The 26,737-nt window shown below is 35.8% G+C and overlaps 2 protein-coding genes across 4 annotated transcripts; one reads left to right on the forward strand and one right to left on the reverse strand.

Annotated features, from left to right (window-relative positions):
* Positions 1-501: 501 nt before the first annotated feature.
* Positions 502-16,115, forward strand: LOC129891628 (ADP-ribosylation factor 1). 3 transcript variants are annotated; one of them, XM_055967043.1, is made up of 9 exons: positions 502-672; positions 800-948; positions 1,066-1,104; positions 1,962-2,024; positions 5,386-5,404; positions 9,021-9,132; positions 14,526-14,573; positions 15,073-15,203; positions 15,813-16,115. In XM_055967043.1, the coding sequence occupies exons 2-9, from the start codon at positions 846-848 to the stop codon at positions 15,844-15,846; spliced, it is 549 nt and encodes a 182-aa protein (XP_055823018.1). In that variant the 5' UTR covers positions 502-672; positions 800-845; the 3' UTR covers positions 15,847-16,115. The 3 variants fall into 3 exon arrangements, with proteins under 3 accessions (XP_055823018.1, XP_055823017.1, XP_055823016.1); XM_055967042.1 differs by having other exon boundaries at positions 818-948; XM_055967041.1 differs by having other exon boundaries at positions 504-672; positions 827-948.
* Positions 16,116-17,497: 1,382 nt separating this feature from the next.
* LOC129891629 (xylose isomerase) lies at positions 17,498-24,581 on the reverse strand. Its single transcript, XM_055967044.1, has 21 exons — positions 24,430-24,581; positions 22,303-22,382; positions 21,958-22,068; positions 21,778-21,852; positions 21,566-21,695; positions 21,375-21,466; positions 21,093-21,143; positions 20,855-20,931; positions 20,720-20,774; positions 20,475-20,576; positions 20,196-20,247; positions 19,748-19,793; positions 19,611-19,666; positions 19,439-19,490; positions 19,286-19,365; positions 19,106-19,176; positions 18,960-19,000; positions 18,599-18,698; positions 18,400-18,471; positions 18,231-18,308; positions 17,498-17,876 (listed from the first exon to the last, which is right to left on the reverse strand). Exons 2-21 carry the CDS (start codon positions 22,369-22,371, stop codon positions 17,841-17,843), a joined length of 1,446 nt encoding a protein of 481 aa, XP_055823019.1. The 5' UTR covers positions 22,372-22,382; positions 24,430-24,581; the 3' UTR covers positions 17,498-17,840.
* Positions 24,582-26,737: the final 2,156 nt, after the last annotated feature.

Below are 26,737 nucleotides of genomic sequence, written 5' to 3' on the forward strand. Positions count from 1 at the left end.
TCTATATAGCAAGCTAGAAGAGCATGCCACTATAGGTAAAATGCGGAGAATCTTAGGTGTCAAAGCATGGATTTCATGTGATAATAATAAAAAAGATATGATGTATCTACACCTTACAAAATATTTACAAAATGTAGTAATATTGTAAAATCAAATATAGTAGTAGTTGTAAATTGAATGGGACACGACTTAAAAAGATAAGATATATCTACACATAGTTGTAAATTGAATGGGACACGACTTAAAAAGATAAGATATATCTACACATATGCTCTGATCAACGATTGAAAGAGTTTAAAATAACGTATTTCAATAACTATAGGTATCTAAATGAAATTTCTTAAAGTAGGACACGCGTCCAAAAATATTGAGTATTTTTCTTTAAGCACTTTTTATTAATCTTTCTTAATACAAAATTTAATCCAATTACTCTTCAATTTTCTACTACTTCTATTAATTTCAATAAACTTTTTTTAAGAGTCAACCCAAACATATGAAAAAACATTTTTCACTTCCACAGAAAAAAGTGCTCCTAAATCTCAATTGGCTGTAAAAACCATTTTTTTTCCAAACTCCTATATGTGTTTCTTCTCTATCAAATTCACACTCTCTCTCTTCTAACTTAACCCCAACACTAATCAAGTTTCCAAACAGACCCTTGAGCTTTCTCTGGTAATTCACTTCAATCAAAAATCTTAACTTTTTTTTCTTTAATGGGTCACCATAAATTTGTCTAAATATTCACTACATTCAATTTTTCAACATTTTTTTTTTTTTTGCTAATTGGGGTTTTTTCAAGATCTGATCTTTGATTTAGTATATACAGAAAGCAAGCGAAGGGGGAAATGGGATTAGTGTTTTCACGATTGTTTTCTTCGTTATTTGGGAACAAGGAAGCTCGGATCTTAGTTCTTGGACTTGACAATGCTGGCAAAACAACAATTCTATGTATGATTTATTGGTTTTTATGGATACCCTTTTGCGTATTTTGTGATCTGAATTCTGGGTTTTTTGTAAAGTTTGATTAGTATGATGATTCATTTTTTTCTTGCTTTTGGTATGCAGATCGACTTCAGATGGGTGAAGTAGTTTCCACTATTCCAAGTAGGTTCTTTTTCTTATTTCCTCTTCTTTTTTTAATCCTTTCAATAGTTTAGTGAAGTGAAAGATTACTTTTTTCTTAATTGGAGTTTCGCGAATGGGAAATGGGGGGAGGGGATTACAAGGTGGAGAATCGAATCCTTAAGGCGAAAGTTTAGGTAGCAAACCAACTAAGCTGCTAAGATTCCCCAGCTAAAGATTAGTTATGTCACTCTTCCTTCAGATTTGTTTGTTCCCTTTATGCTTGGATTAATCTTACCAATTTTTCAAACTAAACCAAATACTAAAAACTAATTGTACTTAAAAAGAAATATGATGTGTAAATCGACACAAGAGTTAGTATGAATTTGCAGTTTTTCGGGTACCAATGGTCATATATTTCATCCAAGGATATTAGTTAAAATGACCACTTTTTTGACCCTTGGAAAAGTGAAATGAGACCACCAATTTTTTGAAGGAGTATTACTAAGGCCAAGTTGATTAAAGATAGATGCAGGCCTTTACTGGCGGGTAGGAAATTGTGGTGATTGCCATAGTTTTGTACTTTTGTTATGTGTTTTTCATTTTCCCGTCATGAGGTAGAATTCTATTTACATAATTCCATGTGCTATCTAGGGGTGGGAAGCTCAACTGCCTAGCACATACTAGTAAGCAGAACATCAAGATTAGCTTGGAAGCAAACCCATACTTCCATGGGATTTGACCCTTGGCTTCCACCTTAATCATTGAGCTATAACTTCATTGCATTTTCTTACATTCTTTAAGTGAAGAGATGTACTTTTTTCTTTTGTACCTCTCTCCCTTTTGTTTTGTAATGGATGGTTTTATTGATTTATAATTCTTTATTTTTCATGATGCAGCAATTGGATTTAACGTTGAAACGGTGCAGTATAACAATATAAAGTTTCAAGTTTGGGATCTAGGTATGTTGATTGGATTAATTTGACTTTTGCAGCAAACTTGTCTCAGTATCTTTTTTGGATGCCATTTCATGATACAAGGAAAATTTTCTTAAGTGAAATTCAAACTAATTGTTCTATATGTTCTGAGGTTTTGTAGTAAATGTTATAGTAATTGAGTTCTTTAGGAATTTCGCTAGTTAAATTTTTCCTGAACCCTAACTAGATAGCTCAATCTTTTCCAGCTTTAATATCATAAGACAATTATTTTGATAGGTAACCTCATATGACCTTCATTTCATGCTCTTTGCTGACACTTTTATTTCTAGTAGTGTTTTCTGTGACATTTCCTTAAAACTTTAACTAAATTTTGTGAGACAGGAACCTTCTGTTCTTCCCAGTTTTCTAAAGTTAGTTCAATCTTTTGCAGCTTTTTGCATAAGACATTAATTTCATAGTCTTTGATGATTTTACGTGGCTAAATATTTTCGATGGGGTTGGTCATGGGATTTCAGATTCAAAAATAAGTAATTGGTTCATGTAAATTGTAAAACATCTTTCATTTATCTCTATATTAAGCCTCTTGTAAGCATCGTGGTTAGTGGTGTCTGGCATTATGTATCCTAAGCTTGCATTTAAGGGTGTGACCTAGTGGTCAATATAGTGGGTGAGAATCATGAAGCCTCACGTTCAAATTCCAGTGGAGGCAAAAATACTAGGTGATTTCTTCCTATCTGCATAAGCCTTGATGGACAGAGTTATCCAGTACCCGGTAGAAGGTCAGATACCCGGTGGAATAGTCGAGGTGTGCATAAGGTGATCCAGACACCACCACTATTAAAAAAATGGTATCCAAAAGCTTAGTAATTTAGGTGCATTTCTTGACAAAGTAGGGATAGCCTAGGGGAACAATACTCCACCTCCAAACAGAAGGATTGGGTGTTGAGTCACCAAGGGAGCAAAGTGAGAAAGGAGTCAAGGACCACTTATGGCTTCTGGGATGGGGAGTTTGGGGATGGGGTGGAGTTTTACCATATCCCAAAGAAAGTGCATGCCTTATCCAACTGAAACACAAGCCTTTATGAAAGGAAAATATGAAAGCTAAAGGAAAAATAAAAGGAAATTGTTCAATTTAGCGAAAGACTAACAATAATGTAATACTTCCTCCATTTCAATTTATGTGAACCCATTTCCTTTTAAATCCGTTTAAAAAGAGCTGATCCCTTTATAAATTTGAAAATTCAATTTAAACTTCCCATTTTTATCATTAATGAGGAGCTTTTATAGACACACAAATATTAAGACATGTTTAAGATTGCAATTTGCAAGTTTTATAGCCCACACAAATGTTATGACATGTTTAAGACAATAAGACCGTAAGTTCCAAAGTCTTCCTTTCTTAAACTCCATGCCATGTCGAATAGGTTCACATAAATTGAAACGGAGGTAGTATCATGAAACTTTAAACTGCACACTAGCATATTTCATTGTGACGAAGTCAATTAACAGAGGTAAATGGATTAGGGGCTCCTAAAAAAAGAACCTACTAAGCAACATACTTCTCTTTTCTTACAATGAATATTGTGTAGAAGAATTAGAGAGCTTGTCCAGTTTATTGTTTCTTTTCCTTAGTAGTTGTGGCATTGTATGCTATGCAGTTCCATTAGGCATAGTAGTGCCTCCTCCACCTTAAACATAAAAACCTGTATATTTCTTTTTTCAAAGGAGGGGCAATATAACACGATTATGACATCTAACATTTTGTAAGATAGCAATGGACATCATAGGCATGTGTGGGCTAAATTCATTTTCTTAGGCCAAGCACGTGGATATATTTTTCGATAATGGATGGCAGTAGACTTGAATCTGTACCTTTGCTTGTTCTAACACCATTTTGAAGTCGGTCACTCTCATCCAGTGTTATTAAAGCCATCTTTTCATCGCTTCAAGCGATGCAAAGCAAGGAGTTATCATTTAAGGGGTGAGGCCATGTGCTTCATAGAAATGTGCACTTCAATAAATGACGTGCAAAGTGATCCCAACTTGAAGCAATCGGTTCCTTGAATCTTGATTTTGAGGAGTTGGAAAAATATCGATATTGTATATTTGATACTAAAGTTATTTGTTTATATTGCAATTCAATATTTCAATTATTATGGTACTAAATTCATATAGCTCTAGTGCTTTTTAATGTGTGCTTCACTTCAAAAAAGTGTGCGCTTCACTTCTCGCTTCAAGCCTCTTGGACCTTGTTACCTCTTAAAAACACTGATCTCATCTTAACATTTAAGCTTACAGAGTAATTACTTAATCATATTTTTAAGAGGTAAATTGTGAGAAGCTTTGATTTTATATATTGGTATCTCTGTCAGTCTTGGAATGTTCACCTTTTCCTTTTTGTTGCAAGCAGAATATAAGGTCCCTAATGTAGATGGAATGAGATTTCTCCATTGTTATCCTTTTACACTATAGATTATGTTGGACAAAAAGAGAACATAGGTTACGAGTTGGAAAAAATTAATTGTCAGGGATTCTGGGAACACTTTGCGTAAAACTGTCTAAAAAGTTAACCTGTCTTGCAAAAAAATTCAAGGTCTTGGACTTGTCTCAAAACACAATTCTCAGCATGTGATCTCACTGCTCGCTGCTTAAAAGAATATGGAGTTTCACGCGATGGATGAATATCCCAAGTTTTTATATCATCCACTATTAGCTTGCTTGTGTAAAGCGAGCTAATAATTGAAAAAATAAATTATTAGCTTGCTTTACTGCAAGACTGGCTGATGATTATCATTAAAAAACTTCACTTTTCGTCTTGTTTAATCTGTGAGCATCTGATTCCTTTAGTTACATTTCCAAGTGGTTTACACCTTTCTCATCAAGTTTCTTTGCTATATCATGGTAAGTTTTCGACTAAGAGTAACATAAAGAGAGGTTAGTAAATGTCTAAGGGATAGGAGCCCTTTGTTGAGATTGGAGAGCTAAGGCATAGAAAAGGAAGGATAATGTGATGAGCCAAAAAATGAATTTTGGTTTTGCTCAAAGGCAAGCATCGAAAGAGGAATGTTAGACCTCCTTTAGAGAAATGCTAAAGTAAACCTTCGCATTGTAATAAAAAAAGTGCAGTGTATTAATGCAAATCTCTCGCAATATACAAACCAAAGACTTTTTTAGGGCTTTTCTCATTTTCTCTCATCTTGTTTTCCATTTCTCTTTAAAATTATTTCTCTATTTTTTGGGTGTTTTTTGACAGATTTGCTTTTTTTTTTGTTTGCTTTCTTCTGCATAGCATCGTTTCTATTTGTTTTCCTCTCTGCCTAGAACCAACAAATAACTTCTTTCCAATAATGTGTTTTTTTTTTGTTTTTTTTTTACGATAATGCAGGGGGCCAGACTAGTATCAGGTAACTTCTATGGCTCTCAAACTTTATACTAAAAAGAAGTGTATGAGGCCGTTTGGATTGGCTTATAAGCTGTTTTCAACTTTTTTTGAGTATTTGGCTGACCAGCTTAAAGTCATTTTGTGCTTAAAATAAGCTCCAATAAATAGTTGAGTTTATTTGGATGAACTTATTTTAATCAGTTTATAAGTTGAAAATAGCTTATAAGTCAAAAAAAAAAGTTGGCCTGCACCTACTTTTTTTTTTTTAAACTTATAAGCAGTTTTCAACTTATAAGTTGCTTAAAAATAAGTCAATCCAAATAGGCTATATATCTTGTCTCTGTTATATCTATCTGGAAATATACTAATGTGCAATTATGCATGGTGAATGTTAACCTCATTGATTAATAAGCGGACTTTTGATCTCGTTTATAAATAATGGTCATACTGTATGCATGTATCTAGTTAATGCCTAGAGTGCTTTATTTGATGACCAATGTCATAAGTGGTTCGCTTCTTACCTTCCAAGTTTTCACTCTCTGATGAGATCTGATGGATTGTAATATGCATAAAACTGGATACTAGAGTAACTGCATTTTTTTTAACATGGTAGCATATTTATATATATGTAATCATCAGCATATAAATGCTGGAATCCAAAAAGATAATTACGTCATCCTTGTTCTTCTTACAAGGATCCTAACACTTCTAAAATTACTATTTATTTATTCAGATGTACACCAAAACCCAAAAAGAAGAATACAGTTGGACTAAATCTTCTGTAAAGAGAAATTTGTATCTTCGAAGCATCTAGAGTTCCTCTCCTTTCAAATTGTCCACCTGATGCTTGCTGGGACAATTTTCGATGTCTCTCTGTTGCCACTGTTTCCTTCATTCCAGCTTGCCAGAAGGTCAACAGTGTTGCCTGGCATTGCCCATCTGACACCCTTCAAATTTATATACATATCCCATAGCTGGCTTGTGAATTTACAATCTAAAAGCAGATGGTTAATTGTCTCTGCCTCCTTTCCACATAGATAACATCTTGTACGTAGTTGAATGCTCCTCTTTCTAAGGTTCTCCTGAGTCAAAACAGCTCCTCTAGCTGCCAATCAAGTAAAAGTACCATCTTATATGGGATCTTGAAATTCCATATCTGTTTCCAAGGCCAAAACCTTAATTGAGATCCCACTTGATTAGATATCTGTATGCAGATCCAATGAGAACACCCCACCGGCTTGTTTTTCCCATCTGAGACAATCAGGTCCCTCTTGTAGCCTCCTGAACTGTTCCAAAAGCTTCAATATCTCTGCTATCCTTGGTATTTCCCAGTCTTGTAGTGCTCTTCTGAAGGTTAGGATCCATCCCTGAGCAGACCAGACCACACATCACTTATTGTGGCCTTTTATTGTAGGCTTAGATCATACATGTACGGGAATATAGCTTTAATGCTGTCCCCACCCATCCATTTGTCCTCCAAAATAATGTTTTCCTTCCATCCTTAGGGTCAGTTTGGTTGGGGTATTTCCTATCTCTCCTCCTAATATATCTACCAACTCTTGTATATTGTCTACTGCATTCATCGGAAAGATCCGACCCGACGCTTTCTCCAATTTATATGTAGGCCTGGAGTTGCTTCAAAAAGAATTAAAATGATCCTCAGATATCTCAATTGGCTCTGATCAGCATCACAAACTATCAATGTGTCATCAGCATGCTGCAGATGTGTAACTTCCAAACTTTCTTCTTGATATTGTGCCACATTAAAATCTCTGATCCATCCATTACTATGTGCTGTGCTTAACATGTTGTGAAGGCCCCCCCTGCAATAATGAAAGGGAAAGGTGAAAAGGGGTCACCTTGTCTCAACCCTCTGTTAGAAGCAAAAAATCCTTCTGGTGCCCAATTGATACGTATTGAGAATTTAACAGAGGTGACACAAACTTTAATAATGAGCGCTCATCCACCACTAGATCTTCTCCAATAACTAATTTACCAATGCTAGTAAATCTCTTGTGGCCTTTAGCCTGCTAATCAAAACCTAAACATTCTTTTCTCTGCTTGTTAGTCTAGTCTAGAAAGAAACCATGGCTTAGATAATGATTGCTCATCGTCCACTTGATCTTCTCCAATAACTAATTTACCAATGCTAGTAAATCTCTTGTGGCCTCTAGCCTGCTTATCAAAACCTAAACATTCTCTCTCTGCTTGTATCTAGTCTAGAAAGAAACCAGGGCCTAGATGTCTTTGGTCCATCTATGGGCTTTTCTTTGGTGAATCAGATAAGTGAATTCAATAATCTAAAGATTTCCACATATTTGGGCTTACTATATTCATGAATCTTGAGAGTTGAGACAAGCTTATTCCTTCATTCCTACCTTTTGTACAAATCTCTACGAGGTTCTCTTTGAAGGTAAGAGTTTGTTGACTCTTATCCATCAAAAATAGAAAAAAATATTTATCAGATTCTCAGGTTGTAGGCTCTAAGCTAAGTTGTTAAATCTTATGTTGCTCGGACTCTTCAAAAATGTCACGGGATGTGTATCGGGCTAATGTCAGGTCCTCTAATAGTGGTGCATTTTTGGAGGATATGACATAGGTGCGCAATATTTTTGGAGAGTCCGAGTAACGTAGGACTACTTAAATCAGATTATCACGTTCAACATATCTTTTTTATGTAACCTTCACATGTCTTCAAGATTAGGAGGTGGAAGAGTTTCAAAGCTTGGTCGATTTTATACACAAGCAAAGTGTGGAGGTGGGAGGATGAATAATGGAGTGTTCATTGTTTAGTCTTATTGTGGAAGGCTTCTGATTAGGTAGGAAGTTGCATTTCCACATGGCTCGATTCAGATCACTGAAGTATCAAGACATGTATGTTTATTCAATTGGCTAGTAACAAGAGGGTGATCTTGTCAGCTGGTGTTTTATGTGCAATGGCTTTGAAGATGTTGACCATCTCTTCATTCATTGTTTGGTAGTTTCGAGGTTATGGTGGGAAATCTTTAGTTGGTTTGGGTTAGCATGAGTGATGACAGCCACATAAAAGAGGTTAGGTTCAGTTGGAACTGCAGGAAAAGAAGGATAAGACGCAAGTCATGAAATATTATGCCATCAGCACCTATGTGGATTGTTTGAAGGAATAGAAATATGAGAGGAGCTTTTGATGGGGTCGGGCACAGATGAATTTGTACAGTTGAAGAGTAGCCTCTTACTCCTAACTTCGTTTTGGTGCACCCGTGAAGTTCCTTTATGTATAGAAGATTGGGTGTCGTTCATAAAAGGTTTTCTACTTCTTGGTATACCGTAATACACTCTTGTATACGGGTACTTAGGTTATTGCCCACATATTAAAATTTATTACTTTACCAAAAAATGTCTTCAAGCATGAGTAAAAGCCAAGTCAAGCCTGCCTTTTCTCTGTGGAGATTTTTTTTTGGTGGGGGAGGGGGTTAATGACTTTTAGAAATAGTAGGTCTATATTTGGAGTAGGTTCCCGTAAATCACTCTTTCTCATAATGTAAATTTCTGTGTACCTACTATGTCTGTTCTTTCGCCATCATAATGTTTATCTCATCTCCAAGTTCGTGATTTTTTCAAATGTGGAAAGGTCCTTCATGGGTTCTTTTGCTGCTTAGGCCATACTGGAGGTGCTATTTTCCTAATACTCAAGCTATAATCTACGTTGTTGACTCAAGTGATACTGATAGGCTTGTAGTTGCTAAAGAGGAGTTCCATGCAATATTGGAGGTACCTTTTACTTGCTGCTCTAATATATGTTCTGTTTTTGAGTTTATCAGGTTCTTATTGCGATCAATTGATGCTAAATATGAAGTATCTTTTTTTGTTGGCATTCTAATAACAGACACTGTAAATACTAAACAACCCTAATTTACCAAAATAATAGCTAGTATTGCAAAAGAACTACTTATGTGCTTTTCAATGTTCTGTTAAGTGAACTGAACGAACAATAATACCCCATAAACTGACTTTCAGCATGTGTAAACTTGGGAAATTTTAAAACAGAAAGATAAGTAGATGCTTAAGCTAATACTGTAGAATCTATGGAATACTAGGCTCATTCCTGCAGTAAATGGAAGCAATCTAAGAAAAGCGGTGCATCTTTATTTTTTGAAACCGGTAACATGTATATATAAGTACTAAATCAGCACATTAATAGTGCTATCTATTATTACAAAAATCCAACCATGCTTAGGACTACTGCTTCACATGGATCCTATCATATTTACTAGTGATTCAACCTCCTCAGCATAGTCTTCTTTACACCAAAATTAGAACAAAAGAAAACAATTCATTTTCACACTCTGCACAGAATTGTATTTGTCTTCATAAGGTGATACCCCAGGAATCATGTGTAAGCTTGATATTGAGAAGGCTTATGATCATGTGAACGTGGATTTCCTTATTAACATTTTGAGACAAATGGGGTTTGGAGAGAAATGGCTAAAGTGGATAGGATTTTGCATTAAAACTGTCCGATTCTCTATATTGATTAGTGGAGAACCTGTTGGTTTTTTCCCCTCAGAAAGGGGGTTGGGGCAGGGTGATCCTCTTTCTCCTTTCCTCTTTATTCTAGCTATGGAAGGACTTGATAGTATGGTAAGGGTGGCCACTCAGAAGAAATGGTTAAAAGGGTTCAAAGTGGGCAACCAAGCTGGGGAAGATCTACAAATTTGTCAATTACTGTATGCAGATGATACTGTGATCGTTTGTGAAGCCAAGGTTGAGCAGGTGTGTTTCATTAGAATAATATTAGTAGTCCTTGAGGCAGGGTTGGGGCTCTATGTGAATTGGAGAAAAAGCAGTATGTTTCAAGTTAAGGAAATAGCTAACATCCAGTGTTTAGCTAATATTTTGAGTTGTAAGATAGAAAATCTTCCAACTACATATTTGGGGATGCCACTGAACAACCACAAAGAATTAGAGATATGGGATGGAATTGTGGAGAAGACTGAGAAAAAGTTAGCCACTTGGGAAGACACAATACCTATCTCTGGGAGGAAGAATAACACTGATCAATTCTGTCCTAGATGCTCTACCTACTTATGTTATGTCTCTATTCCCTTTACCTGATAAAGTGGAAGACAGATTAGATAAACTAAGGAGAGATTTTCTTTGGCTGGGCAACAAGGAAGGGAAAGGCATTCACTTGGTCAAATGGCAAACTACTCAACTAAGTAAGAAATCAGGAGGTCTTGGCATTAAGAACTTATGCCTGCAAAATAGGTGCTTACTGTCAAAATGGCTATGGAGGTTTGGTAAAGAGGGGCAGGATCTGTGGAAGGATGTTATCATCAGCAAGCATGGACCTCCAACATTGTGACCAGCACCTATGGGGTCTCAGTTTGGAGGTCTATCAGAACTTTGTGGCCAAAACTAGCTGAGAACATATGCTACAAGGTGGGTGAGGGGACTAAGATCCTTTTTTGGAAAGACAAGTGGATAGGACAGAACTCCCTCATGCAGGACTTTGCAGATTTGTACTCTTTTTGTGACAACCCTTCAGCATCTATTACTGAGATGTGGTCTCCGCAAGGGTGGAATATAACCTTTAGGAGGCTCTTGAGTGACTGGGAGGTGGATAGAGTGGCCAACCTACTGCAAAGGTTGGAAGATTTCCCGGGACTCAACACTAATCTTGATGCAATCAGATGGAAACATGATAGGGATGGAGAATTTTCTGTTGGAAGAATGTACAAAAGAGACCTGGCAACACATCCGGGGGGCATTTTTGGACCTTGGAAACAAGTCTGGAAGTCCAGCATTCCAACCAAGATAAAGTGTTTCACATGGTCGGTATGCAGAAGGGTATGCCTGGCTCAGTAGAGACTGAAAAAGAGAGGATTTCGGATTGTTTCTTGGTGCTTCTTCTGCAATGAAAAGGAGGAAACAAACAATCATTTGTTCCTTCACTGTAGAGTGACTGCCCAAATATGGTATATGTTTCAAAGCCTTATTCAAGATCCTTGGGTGATGCCTGAGCATACTGCAGACCTACTAAGCTGCTGGATGAGAAGAGGGGGGAGTAAAACACAGAAAAAATGGTGTAATCTAGTTCCATCTTGCATATGGTGGTCAATTTGGAGGGAAAGAAACAATAGATGTTTTACGAATATTACTAACCCAGTGCAGACGGTAAAAGAAAACTGCATTAATACTCTGTATTTTTGGTATAAAGAAGAGGGTATAGATGAAGTAGATCAGTTAGTAGATTACTAGGCTCTTTGTAATTTTGACTAATTGCCTTGTAATTTTTGTTTGGTTGCCAACATTCCCTCATTGCTGATGAATACAACTTTACCATTCTCAAAAAAAAAAAAACTATGCAACTTTACCATTCTCAAAAAAAAAAACTATGTAGTTTCTTTCTTTCCTGATGGTCCACTATATGCAAGCTGGGACAATTTTTCACTGTAATTCCAGCACTTCAAAAGATCACGACTAGTTGCTGGCATTACCTGTCTGAGACCCACGATGTTGAAAAATAATTTCCACAGCTGACTAGCTATGGAACAATGTAAGAAAGGTGACTGTTAAGTGTTGTATTCCCAAGCAGTACCACACGAAAAACACCTGGAGCAGAACTGGAATCCCCCCCTCAAGTTTTCCTGGGTTAGACATGCTTCTCTTGCAACAAGCCAGGAGAAGCAAAGGACTTTAAAAGGGGCCTTCGCTTTCCAGATAGACCTCCAAGGCCACTGGCTAGAGTGTTGGTCTTGCCTTTTCAGGGAGTTATAAGCAGATTTGACAGTAAAAACTCCTTATCAGTCTTCCAAAACAGGGAGTCCTTGGAAGGACTACAAAGTCTTGAACAGCTCCACAGCTCTTTCCGATTCCCAGTCATGTAATAGCCTTCTGAATGTTATGTTCCACCCTTTAAACCCTTTCACAGATTCTAAGTTTGCCCTTTGTAATGTAGCTATTCTGTAAAAATCAGGAAATTGTTCCATAAGTGGCCCGTGTCCAAGCCAATTGTCATTCCAGAATAATACTTTCCTTCTTTTTCTTACTTTTATACTGGTTTTGTCAAACCATAGATGGCCATAAAGATCTGATAGATTTCCAAACATTTCATAACATCAACGATCTAGTAGATAATTCCCAAACAATAATCTGCATTGAGCATGAAAATCGAAAAGAGAAATTTTCCAGTAATGCCATAACCATTTATCAAAATAATTCTATTAGATCTTTTTGAACATATTTTTTGTTCAATATTCAAAGCTTCTAAAATTGAAGAGATGGGACCTGGAGATGCTTAGAAACATCAGACAAACAATATTGGACGATTCAATGATTGAAGCTATTAGTTGCGAAGCTCTATATGTACCTTTTGGATGATGTAGGAAGAAAGTAATAGAAAGGTGTCTGATGCAGTTGGAAAACCTACATGGAGGTTCCTCATTTATTCACGCATACTTTTAGTAGAAAAACGACACCTTTTCTTGTATAGAAGTTTGTATGTATAATCTTTTGGAAGTTATTATCTTAGTGATTGTTAGTGAATTGCTTTTAATTTGTCAAATGAAACTGATGTAGTATTTAGGAAAGCTCTTTGGAGGTCTACGACATTAGAGGGTTTTATAGTCCCCAAATTAGTTCTTCCAAAAGATGATGTTTGATTGAGGTACAAAAATCTGAATGGACAATGAGATACCTGGATACTAAGGAAACTGAAGTGACTGTCGCTTTCTCAAAAGGACTTCTAAAAGTTGATTGACAATTTTTTTTTCTGTGGTGCGAGTTGTTCGACATTTTTTTTTCAAGTCTCTTTCAAAGAAAGGAGATGATGCTATTGCATTTCGATTATCATATTATTTTTTATTGTTATTGTTCTTGTCTTGTAATATTTGCATCACGTTTCACTTTAGCCATTATGCTATATATATTGTTTTTCTCTCTTATTTTGTGGCTGATAATTTTGAGCTGAGGGTCTTTCAGAAACAACCTCTCTATCTCAATGAGGTAGTAGTAAGGTTTGCGTACATCTTACCCTCCCCAAACCTTACTTGTGGGACTTTATTGGGTATGTTGTTGTTGTTTCAAAGAAAGGAGATGAAGTAGACTTGAAATCACATGGAAGGAAGTTGTGGAAAAATTTACAATGTCTTCAAACTCACGTAGACTATGCGAAGGATAAGGCACAATGGAAGAAAAAGATCTAATATAGGCGACACCAATCAGTTAGGAATAAGTTTTAGTCTTGGTAGTAATCTTAGTATGTTTACTTCCCGTCCCATGCTTTCTAGGAGTCTTTTTGCCTTACCAAAGCTTTCTATTCTAATGGAAAAATAGAGAACTTCTAGTACTTTTTAATTTTTATTTCCTGATAAACGAGGAGGGTTGTCGAGGGTCAGTTGGAAACAACCTCTCTACCCATAAAGGTAGGGGTAAGGCTGCATACAATTTACCCTCCCCAAATCCCACTTGTAGGACTACACTGCATTTGTTGTTTATATTTTATATAATATTGGTTTGAGATGAATTAAACATGGTCAGTAAGGATTATATTGCCGATCTTGACTTGTTTGGGATTGAGACATAGTTGTTTCTCTTTCAATGGAAGTTCAAATCTCTCAAGTGTGTTTCTTTTAGTTGTAATTAGGGTCTACCGGTAAATTGTCTACCCTACAAAGGTAGTGGTAAAATCTGCATACATCTTACCCTTTCCAGACTCCACTTGTGGAATTACACTATTTGTTGTTTAGCCTACAACCTGAAAGTGACATGTATCATTCAATTTAAAAGCTTTTCAAGAAAAAGACCTTTGTGAAGGACTTGAAAACAGAAAGGCTGATCTCACTTGGTTTTAGTTTTTCATACTGAACTTTTGCACAGTTAAAGAGCCATTTTGTAGTGAGTAGCGAATAATCTCTATCGATGGTATATTTGAATTCTTGTGGGTGCCAGCGGTGCAATTGTTTTAAGAGGAGTTAACAAAATTTAATAGAAACACAATCTGTACTACCTGGAAGCCATCTAAACTTTTTTCTTTTGCACCTTCTTCAAATTTCCAGTTGAGCTTTCTGATTCCAACCTTTTATTGACTTGTGAGGAATAGCATTTACGATGTGTGCCACTTGGATGACAATTGATGATATGTGTTGACTTTTTTTACCCAGGAGGAAGAGTTGAAAGGTGCTGTTGTCCTCATCTATGCTAACAAGCAGGTTTGTGCTAGTTCTTTTTCTACATAGCTGAGGAAGAAGCTTTGGTCCATTTAATCCTGGAGTAAATGTAATGTTATTTTTCATTATAAAGCTGTAGTTTTGCATTATTATTTAGCATCAAATTTGCTATATGTAGTTTATTTTTGCCACTAGTGATCTGTATGCCAGTGTAAGGATAGTTTGAGATTTAGAGAACCGCTAGTTTCAAAGCATCTGTAGTTTGTTTTAAAAGACAAACTATTGGTTATTGGAATAAAGTAGGACCGATAGAGCACAATTGGAAATAGATAATTCATAATGCAGCCACCAACTAGTTTGGCATTAAGGTATAGTTATCGTTATTCTTTCTTTGCGCCTATTTGCTTCTTTCCCTCTTTCTCTTTCACTCACTCCACACACATAGAGACACCAATCTACATCCTGACTGACATTAACCGCTTGATCAGATAAGCATGTATCCATTTACTATCATTTATTCAGTGTCTTCAATTGTTGACAGGATCTTCCTGGTGCACTTGATGATGCTGCTGTGACTGAGGCCTTAGAGTTGCACAAGATTAAAAATAGGCAGTGGGCTATTTTTAAGACTTCTGCCATCAAAGGAGAAGGGCTCTTTGAGGGTTTGGACTGGTGAGCTCAACTTCTTACTTTTTGTTGATGCTGCTACGGCAATTATAAGGCATGGATGCAAACCATAATTCTTGAAACTCTGGCTGATTCTGCCAGTCATACCAGTGTTCTCATTTGTCATTAAGTGGGTTCCTTGGAAAAAAAGGGCGCTCTGGTGCACAACATCCTGCGTTCATGTAGGGTCCTGGGAAGGGTCACCTTAAGGGATGAAATGTAGGCAGCCTACCATTATTCAAGGATCAGTGGCTAATTCCACAACTTGAACCTGTGACCTATAGGTTGCACGGGGTTAACTTTACCGTTGCTCCAAGGTTCCCCTTCAATTGGGTGTCCTTTTTTGGAAAAGACAAACAAAAATAAAAAAACGAAAAGATTATTTGATAAACGAAGATTAATAGTGATATATGCCAAACTTGGTAGTCTATTTGGATGAGAGGATCCAAGGCTATGCAGCCATTTTTCAGCCTCAACTTCTCTTCTTTTGCTTTGCTGATATTACATTTGCATTCTTTTGTGAAATGTCTTCACACACACACAAAAAAAAAAAAAGAAGAAAAGAAATGAACCTATCGTTCTTATGCCTTTTTTTCTTGATTCTTCTAAATGTAGGTTGAGTAATACACTCAAATCCGGAGGTGGCTAAATTTTTGTTGAAGATGAAGCAGATAGACTGTGAAGACAGACAGGAGAGAACTTGGTATTAATGTGTGAAGCGATTTCGGCCTTCAATTATTTTCTAATTGCCATAGTTGCTGATGTGAAATGCTCTGATATAATGTTTGTACTTATCACAGATAATGAGAATACGAGGCTTTATTTTGACTTTCTTCATAGATTACACCAATTCACTTTCTCTATTTTCTTGAAAAGCTATGCATTGTTTCAAAGAAACATCAATGGTTTTGCTTTCAACTCTCTTCTTGTTTTTCTTTCCTGTTTAGGTGAATTTGTCTTGATTTTAACTAACTTCTTTGTGTATACAGCAAAAACAATGACATTTCAATTCAAGCTTAGAGATGGGATGTCTTTAGTTGTATACAATTGTGAAAATAGACAATTTAACATTTTTCTTTAAACATAGACAAAAAAGGATGATTCGAATTGAAAAATATTATTGGGACTGGTATATGATAGGAAATTATCTATATTCACAAGTTCTATAGAATGATTGTAAGATCGACAATGTTATATTACTCTTTAAAATTCAATATATTCACACGATGAGCTTCATGAAAATATGGATGTTGCGATGGATGTTTAACCATGCCCTAAATTGACTCCTAGATGTACCTTGTGAATAGTTGTGAATCATGGTGATTGAAAGTGTAAGGACAAGGTAGGCTTAACATGTCATGAAGAGAAATTATATCGAAAGATTTGTGATCTCTTTGAATCCATGCACGCCTAGAGAGAAATAAGGAGGCAATTAAAGGAAAAAGTATTCGAATGATACTACTTTCTTCACCCCAATTTTTACGACAATTTCTTTTTTCTATAATTACAAATAACTCAACTTTAATATTTTCCTTGTACTCTTAATGAAATTGAAAAAGTCAAGTCTTTACGACAGATGAAGTAATTAGTGTTACTCATGTTGGTATGATTTAGATCCAATTTACTTTATAATGTTGGACTGAAACACTCAAATGAATACAGTAAAAATTCAAGACATCCTCAAAAGAAGTAATATTTATCGTGAGAATTCAAATAGCCAATTTCAACTTGATTCAATTCAAATTGAATTGTAAATAGTAATAAACTTGCGAGTCAATATGATAGTTCTTATATATGGTCATTCAATCCAATGCTACGCCTCCACATGTCAAGACTCACTGATAGTGCAAACATCTTTACATAATCAATGCATATAACTTAAATACGTAAAAAATAACTAAATTTTCTTAAATCGTCGATGCATAGGAACTTGTAATAAAAGTACTCAAAATCATGCTAGTCATTGCAGTGGGGATAATAAACATCCAACCTTCTGCATAATCAGTTTAATGAAAATTCATTGAGAACTCACACTGATAATTAACAGTGCAAAAAAGAAGTACAACATTTATTTCTCAATTTTTCTTCATACTCCTGATTATGAACGTTATTGTGATGTTTGACTATCAACTTAAAATGTTAAATTTAAGCCATAAAATTCTTAAAGTGACCTAAAAATAAAAAGTTGAAAATCCTAACTTACTTTTTGAAGGGCTTAAAGCCATTTTCTTTGACCATAAAAATTATTTTTATATCTCTTATATTTAATTTTAATTCCTAAAGTACCCTCTTTAGCCCTAAAATTCACCTTTGGCAAATACATCAACAATTTATTTTCAGCATAAACACTTTTATTCAAACACTCAACTGCTTATTTATAAAAATAACTTTCAGTACTTAAAAAATTTAAAAACACTTCATACATAATTTTTTTAAAAAAAAATTCACCTTTGGCAAATACATCAACAATTTATTTTCAGCATAAGCACTTTTATTCAAACACTCAACTGCTTATTTATAAAAATAACTTTCAGCACTTAAAAGTTTTAAAAACACTTCATACATAAAAAATATTTTTTCTAAGCCATCCAACGGGCTCTATATTATTTCCTACTGCTGCTGCTTAGTATAAAACTCTGATTTCTACAATGCTGACTGAAAAATCATCTCTGCAAGTTCCTGCAACATTTTGAATTAAAAAAAAATAAATCCAAGTGAGATCACAGAAAAAAAAAATAGTAGTCCATAGTTGACGTTAAAATTGAAAAATAGCATTCAAAAGATCAAGTGGCATTTCAACAGTAAATTTCACTTGAAAATACATTGGCATATGTGAGTGAAAACTATTATATTACTTGTGAAAACCAAGTTTTTGAATACTTCACCGGTATTTCAAATACTAAAGTTCAGTATTTGTAGATAATGATGACCAGAACGTCCTTCGTTAATACTAAACTTTAGTATTTTACCTAATGAAATATTATTTATGGCAAGTTAACATTGTAAGGATAACCATTGTTTATACAATGTTACCTGCTTTCCAGAAGGAACTTTAGGTTCTCCCCATTCTAGCGCCTTCTTCTCGAGCAGTTCAAAGTCTGCCTTCCCAGACTGTAAGAGAACAAGGAGTTTCACTCTCGAGCGTTAGTGAATATAACACGGGAGACTGATGGAAAACAAAAAGGTGATAGTAAAACAATACCTCAATTGCAGCACCAAGCTCGCTGTCAAAACTCTGATATCGCTTTCTGACAAGATCACTCAACGAGCCATCCTGTTTGCAAACAAAAAAATAATTGAAGTACAGAATTGTATATTTGATCTGTTATATTAGTCCATTTGAGAAATGAATTCCAACCATCTCGCCAAAATTTAGCTAGTAGTTGAGAAAGGAACACCACCTCAATTAGCTTGGCAGCATTTCTGAGGCCACGGGCTAGAGTGTCCATACCAGCAATGTGAGCAATAAATAGGTCTTCAACATCGGTGCTCTCCCTCCGCCTATTAGGAGGAACAAAAAATATCATCCCCAAGCCTTTAAAATATACTTTTTTGATATGAAGGAAAACAAAACAAGTATTGTCTTTGGATTAGTTACTCTGTCTAGCCAATCCCAATTAGCTTGGGATTGAGACATACTTTAATGATATTGACTAATTCGTTACTGTCCAAGACTTGTAACATATGATACGTAACATGAAGATAATCAAAGTCGAACATTCGTGATGGAAACAAAAGGTAATAACAGAGTAGGGAACTAACAATTTTGCATCAAAGTTGAATCCTCCTGGTGCCAATCCTCCCTGTTCAAACAAAAGATCAGCGGTTAAAAGTTAAGAATTGACTTTTTAACTGATTCACACTTTTTAGTTTTCTAGAAATCAAAAAGAATATGTCTAATCACGGACATTTTTAATAACGGTTTGCATCACCAATGTTGCCTCAGCGACATCCATCAAAAATTGATCTGTGTCCCAACCTGCATTATGGATAAGCTTTCATAACTTCAAGTCTCGTGGTATTATAGCAATCACAAGGGAAAACATTAACATGTTTGATACGTATTCTCATATTTTCATGTAACATACCAATCTGGGGATCGCCAGAATTTGCATCAATGTTGCCCAGCAAACCGTTAATTCTTGCTGTTTCAAGCTCATGATGGCAGCTGAAAAACACGAATTTGTTTTAAGAAGGTGCAAAAGATAGGTATACTTAATATGCACTGAAAAAGCACAAACCTGTGACCAGCCAAAGTGGCATGGTTGCACTCGATGTTTAATTTGAACTCTCCTTCAGAAAATGCAAAATGAAAATCATTATGATTCCCTCTTTATTCAAAAGTAAAAATGGAATAACAAAGCTCCCATGCCACTTCTTTGGAGAATGCACTATGAAGAATGAATTAAATACCTATAAGCCCATATTTGCGTAAGAAATTAGCAGAAGTTGCAGCATCCCAGTCATACCTAGATTAATATTATAAGTTATTTAGGAAAAAGTTTGGGAGATCAAATTCTCAGCAGATGCATCACGTAAAGTAAACATACTGGTGTTTTGTTGGCTCCTGAGGCTTTGGTTCAATTAGTAATGTTCCTGCAATTAAATTAAAAAATAAGTGAGGTCAACTTACAAACTAATAAGCTTTGCGGGCTACACAAGATGTCAAATCAGTAAGTTCCATACTTTTAAATGACAGACACTCAAACTTGGGTTCAACTGGCAAGTAAGTACTCCAACTTTGAGTATGCACATCTAGACACCTCATCTCATCTTCACTTGAACACTCCAACTTACAAAATGACCATCTATAAGCCTCCAAAATTTATGTGCCAGACCAAGTTGGGGTGTCTTGATGTGCACTCTCAAAGTTAGAGTGCTTACTTATTGCTGAGGCCAAGTTTGAGTGTTTGCTTATGTATTATGCCTTTATTTAAACTTTAAGCTCCATGTTGAAAATTAAATTCGACAAAATTAGAACGGGTTAAATTGGAATACCATTGAAGCCAATCTTCTTTTTGTATGCAACAGCAGCTTCCATGAACCTTGCCTGGAAGGAGTTAAAAATCACATTTTCTCAGTACAGTAAGCAATCTTAAACAAAACAAAGAAACACAGTAGCGGATACTCTCTTCTGAAAACACCCTCAAAGCACCACCAAGAATGCCGGGATAATGGCATAGGATGGGTTCTTAACTTTTTTACCAGTGAAAATCTGTTAATTGTGAAATTAACAAATCTGAATTTTGCTGATAAGTATTAAGATGGCAATCTTACCATATGGTTAAGTTCTCTTTCCATATCTGTGTTTAGGAGGCTCTGGTAACCTTCTCGACCACCCCAAAAGACATAGTTTTCTCCCCCAAGATAATGTGTAACCTGAAAATAAAAAATACGAAAAGGTACTGTTCAAGCAAATCCTACTTCAAGTCCTGTAATTGTTTATGTAATCAGAGTTCTCGTTCAATAGTCTGACATCTCATAATATAAAGTCACAAAAAGAGGAAAGTAGAAGTTCGTACCTCCATGGCTTTCTTGACCTGAGCAGCAGCATATGCATATACACCTAATTCGGAGCTGCAATTCCACATTTACGGACTGTGAGTACTCTTTTCATATACAGGGTGAATCAAAGGAAACTCTATACGAATGCATACCTAGTAGCAGCACCATGCATGTAGCGAGGTTGGAAGAACAATTGAGCAGTACCCCACAAAAGATGAATTTTATTTCCCTGTAAATCCACATAGAGGGAAGTATTCAAGATAAAATGTCAACTTATCATGCTAGCACAGTAAATGTGAGAGAGCAGGAGGATTCATTTTCTGTTGAAAAAGTTATGTTATTAGTTGGTTTACAACTCAATTGTTCATCAAGCTAATAACTTATTATTACCTGAAGCTCTTTGGCAAGAGCCACCATTTCATCCAAGTTTGCGTTTGTTTCCTACAGCACAAACCATATTTTTTGAGTTAATGTCAGATTCTTCAGGTAACAAAGAATTTATGCTCATAAGAGACATGAGATCCATCAGCATTTAGAAGTACAGGGGGAATAAAAGGTTTAAGAACATTAAACACATCTGATTCAACAATCAGACATGACCTTCACCAATCCACTTTATTACTAGGACGGGGATGCAGAAGCTCGAGAAGCTTAGCATTCTCTCAAATTTACCTCAAGGGTCTTGCCCTCTGGAGCAATGTCCCTATCGTGGAAGCACCATCTTTCTACTCCAAGTTTCTCCAGGAACTCAAAGTTCGCTCTCACTGTAATAAGTAATAGCTTGAGCATTTAGTTCTATTCAAAAGCTAATTAGAAATTAGGATTGCTTCTAAATTGGAAGAAATAGTAATCTATGAACTCACATCTTCTCTTGGCCATAGCCAGGGAATTGGTACCATCTTCCCACGGCCACATCTTTGTAGGAGCACCAAATGGATCAGCTCCTGTTCCACGGAATGTATGCCAAAATGCTACGCTAAATCTCATCCAATCCTATATCAAGTGAAGAAATTATAAGTACAACAAATCACATAGCTTTTGCCAAGAATCTTAAAAACAAGTGATCACAACTAACCTTCATCTTTTCCCCAAGAATCTCCTCCTCGGCATTGTACCATTTAAAGGAAAGCGGGTTCTTACTAGAAGGACCCTAAAATTACCAATTAAAATTCAGTCAAATAACATATTCCAATTCTCCAACAAGTTCAATACTTAAAATTTCTATAACTAATGCGGTATATATTAGTATTATTACCTCATACTCAATTTTTGGAATTCCAGGGAAGAACTCTCCTTCCCATTCGCCTAAATCACTTCCACAATCACTGCCAACATCAGCAGGACAAGTTGGTGGAGCAGCAGCAATCTGCATTTGGGATGACACCGACGTGCATAATGAGATTTATATACTTTTTGATGATATAAGAAACAACGTAATTTAAAAACTGAATATTCATAGAATCGACACAAAGCAAAGAAAATATTAAAGAACTCTAAAAAATATGCATTAATCACAATTAGACATCTAGTTATATATGTGAATATTCATGAATCATGCTAAGAAAGATATCCAAAGGAGAAGAACTGGAGATTTGCTTACCACTACACTTGAGACCACATTCAAACAAAGAAGGAATAACAAACACTTTCCAACATTCCTTTCTCTCATCTTTGTCAAACCTGCAATGCACAAGAAATAAACAACTCCATTAATCACTAAATGTTTGTCAATAGTTAAGTAAAATCTGCAATTAAAAGAGTTCTCAAATCCCATTAACTAAAGCCCCCCCACCCCATCCTGGAGTAGCATGACAAAATAATCATCACCAGTAGCCTATATTTACAAAACCACACATACCCTTTATTAATCTCCACAAAATAGCTCTATAATCAGAAATACACATATACATCCATCTAAAAAATTTTGAAACTTATACCAGCAGTAATCAGCACTGTCACCAATCTCATAACATTTCAATCTGTATGACTAAAGCATATCCAAACATCTCTTTTTCAAACCATAACATATTTTGTACTCAATTTCCATGTAAGCCAAAATCCCCCGAAAGAGAAAAATCAACTCGTACCCTTGATTAATCTCAGCAAAGATGCTCCAATAATCAGAACTTTACGCCCAAAACCGATAAAAAATTACAAAAATAAGAAAAGGAAAATGCTCCAATTTTAAGAACTTTTAAGTGACTTGAACCAACATTAATCTGCAGTCACCAATCTCATAGCACTTAAACTGTATATTTACAAGACATCCAAACAATCTCCAAGTAAAATAAGATCACCAGAAAAAATAATAACTCATACCCTTTATTAATCTCAACAAAAATACTCCAAAATTCAGAAACTTTATTCCTATACCCAATAAAAATATTACAAAACAGAAAAAGAAAAAAACTCCAATCTTCAGCAATTTTGGAGAAATTGTAAATAACTTATACCAGCATTAATCTACAATATCACCAATCTCACAACACAAAAATCTTTATGATTAAAACAAATCCAAACATCTCTTTTCCAAACTATACCCTTTTTTATCCTAACAATCTCCACGTAAAACAAGATCACCAGAAAGAATTAACTCATACCCTTTATTAATCTCAACAAAAACACTTCAAAGATCAATAGTTAAATAAGCACTATATAGCATGACAAAATTGCCATCAGTATATAGCCTATATTTACAAAACCATCACTATTTGCCTCTTTAGCTCCACGAGGTAGCGGTAAGTTCTGCGTACACGAGGTAGCGGTAAGGTCTGCGTACACGTGGAGCGGTAAGGTCTCCGTACACGTGGAGCGGTAAGGTCTCCGTACACGTGGAGCGGTAAGGTCTGCGTACACGTGGAGCGGTAAGGTCTGCGTACACGTGGAGCGGTAAGGTCTGCGTACACGTGGAGCGGTAAGGTCTGCGTACACGTGGAGCGGTAAGGTCTGCGTACACGTGGAGCGGTAAGGTCTGCGTACACGTGGAGCGGTAAGGTCTGCGTACACGTGGAGCGGTAAGGTCTGCGTACACGTGGAGCGGTAAGGTCTGCGTACACGTGGAGCGGTAAGGTCTGCGTACACGTGGAGCGGTAAGGTCTGCGTACACGTGGAGCGGTAAGGTCTGCGTACACGTGGAGCGGTAAGGTCTGCGTACACGTGGAGCGGTAAGGTCTGCGTACACGTGGAGCGGTAAGGTCTGCGTACACGTGGAGCGGTAAGGTCTGCGTACACGTGGAGCGGTAAGGTCTGCGTACACGTGGAGCGGTAAGGTCTGCGTACACGTGGAGCGGTAAGGTCTGCGTACACGTGGAGCGGTAAGGTCTGCGTACACGTGGAGCTCCATTTGTGGGATTTATGATGTTGTATTTACAAAACCATACATAGCATTTACTAATCTCCAAAAAGGAAAAAAAACTTATAATCAGAACTATACTCATATATCCATCTAAAATTCGAAAAAAAAGAAGATAATCCAATTTCAAGAAATTTTTAAGTAATCTATATCATCACTAATCTACAATGTCACCAATCTCATATAACCAAGATCATCACCAGAAACAAAAATCAGCTCTTACCCTTCACCGATCTCAACAAAAATACTCCAAAGATCAGAACTTTATACCCATAACAGATCATAAATCACAAAAAAAAAGCTGCAATTTTTTTTTTGAGAAATCCAACATTTTATCTGCAAATTCAAGAACGATTAAAGAGAGAAAAGGCTTACCAGTGCAAAATCTGAGATGGGTTTTTAGGTTTCTTGATTTAGCAAAACTCAAGCTTCACACGATTCTATGCAAGCAACAGAGTGTATATATAGTACAAAATTTATTGGATATTTTAGTACTTTTTGCAATTGAAAAGGAAACTAAAAAATATTAAGGATTCTATGATTTATCCATATCCTTTTATGATTAAAATTTCAATTGTTTAATTTGGACTAGAATTGCAATAATTAAAGTTTTTGATTTAGATAAGGTATTAAAAGATGTACTTTGACACGTGCTCATGACGTCGGTTACACTTTTTTTTTTATAGTTTGTTAAATAAAATTATTTTGACCTATTTAATTATGTTATATTTATTTTTGGGATAATTATTGTTATACCCAAAAAAGAAAACTATTTATTATTGGATACTCTATTACTTTCATACCCTTTGTTTTTAATTATCTCGCACATTTGATACCATTAGAGTATACTCTGATGTTATCTAGAAGAAACTGTTTGATAATTTACTTGATACAATCAAAGTATAATATACTTTGATGGCATCAAAGAGGAACAAGGGAATGAACACTGACGTAAATACATGTTTGATACCATAAGAGTATATATATACTCTGATGGTATCAAGAAGGAAGAAACAATGTTTCAGCGAAACTACTTGATACCATCAGAGTAAAATATACTCTGATGGTATCAAGAAGAAACTGTTTGATACCATCAAAATATAATATACTCTGATGGTATCAAAGAGGAGTAGTGATGCTGACGTCAGCATGACGTCATGCGCAAAATTAAAATGAAGAAAATGTGGTAAGAGGGTAAATAGTTTGGGTCATGAATTTATTAAAGATAAATAGTTTGAGTTAGATCCAATTTGGGTAAATAGTTTCACAATTGATATGTTTTGTTTAGTTTTCCCTTTATTTTATCAATCGTAATAAGTTGCACACCACATAGAAGAGTTAAATTTTACTTGTCAAGTTTCATGCGATGAGCTCGATTGAAAAAGGATATAGGGGGGTTTAAATTTATCCTCATTTGAAATATCACTTACTCAATTAACTTAGCCACCCTACGACTATTTATGTTTTATTGAGATTTTAATATTATATATTTAAATTAAAAAATAGGCTTAAGTCATCGACGATCACTCAAAGTTATCCGCATATTTCACTTAGACACTTCAAGTAGGACTAGCACCTATGAACACCTAAATTATTTAAAATGGAACATATTAAACACAAAATGCTGATATGACACAAAAAGTGGTGTGCACTTTTTTTTAGGCGCGTGAACCTGCTCTAAAATTCTATTTTATACTTTTTAAATAATTTTTTTTCCTTTCTTCGTTTTCATTTATTTTTATTTCAAATAATCTTTTCTCCTTTCTTTTTGGGAAGAGACTCTACACGAGGCTCCCACATCTCGTGCACAGTCAGGGGTTGAGCAGCACCCCCAAGCCTTAACATAAATAAAATAAAATGAACATACACGGAGGGGGACATAAACCTTACCTCCGAACTTAAGATGGTTCATGAGTCGGCCGACCTACTAAGATCGGCCACCTCATCCCCATTACTAGATGGAAAGCGATAAACCTATGAGAGGACTCCTCTCGATACAATGCGACTAAGAAAAGCGTAAATGAGGGAGACTCTCCCCTTCCATGTCAATACGAAAAAGAAACCTACACTAGTCCTATTCAACTAAGCTACATTAAAACATAGTTAAATTGAAGAACAAGTATATGAAACTTCCAATTTCCATGGGTCGAGATCGTTTATTTCATCTTCGCCTTCTTAATCTTTTTCATACCGAGCTTGTCCATGAGATGCGAGTGCTTCATGCAATGTTAGTGCATGGTGCTGCAGATTTGATGACATATGGAAGTATACCATTTGATGATTCTTAAGTCGGTTAACTTTTTCAAGGTCGCTCGACTAACGTCTCCAATTATCCGTTTGGGTTGTAACTTCTTGGGGTCTGTAGTTGCTGCATATGCTATCATACTGTAACATGTAGGATCATTTTGATGTTCCATGATGCATATTGTTGAGCTTTTGCTGACTATTGCTGAAGTGTGTGTTGGTGTGTTGCTGCTCTGTATGTTCCTACACTTCCAACAACAGCCCTTGCAGACCAAGAACAAGAACAAGAACAACTAGACACAAACCTTAAGTCAGCTAACTTTTTCAAGGTCGCTCGACTAACGTCTCCAATTATCCGTTTGAGCTGAAGCTTCTTGGACTTTACAAATATTGTATTTGTATATTGTTGAGCTTTTGCTGACTGTTGCTGAAGTGTGTG

Source organism: Solanum dulcamara, chromosome 6, assembly GCF_947179165.1.
Source record: "Solanum dulcamara chromosome 6, daSolDulc1.2, whole genome shotgun sequence".
NCBI lineage: Eukaryota > Viridiplantae > Streptophyta > Magnoliopsida > Solanales > Solanaceae > Solanum > Solanum dulcamara.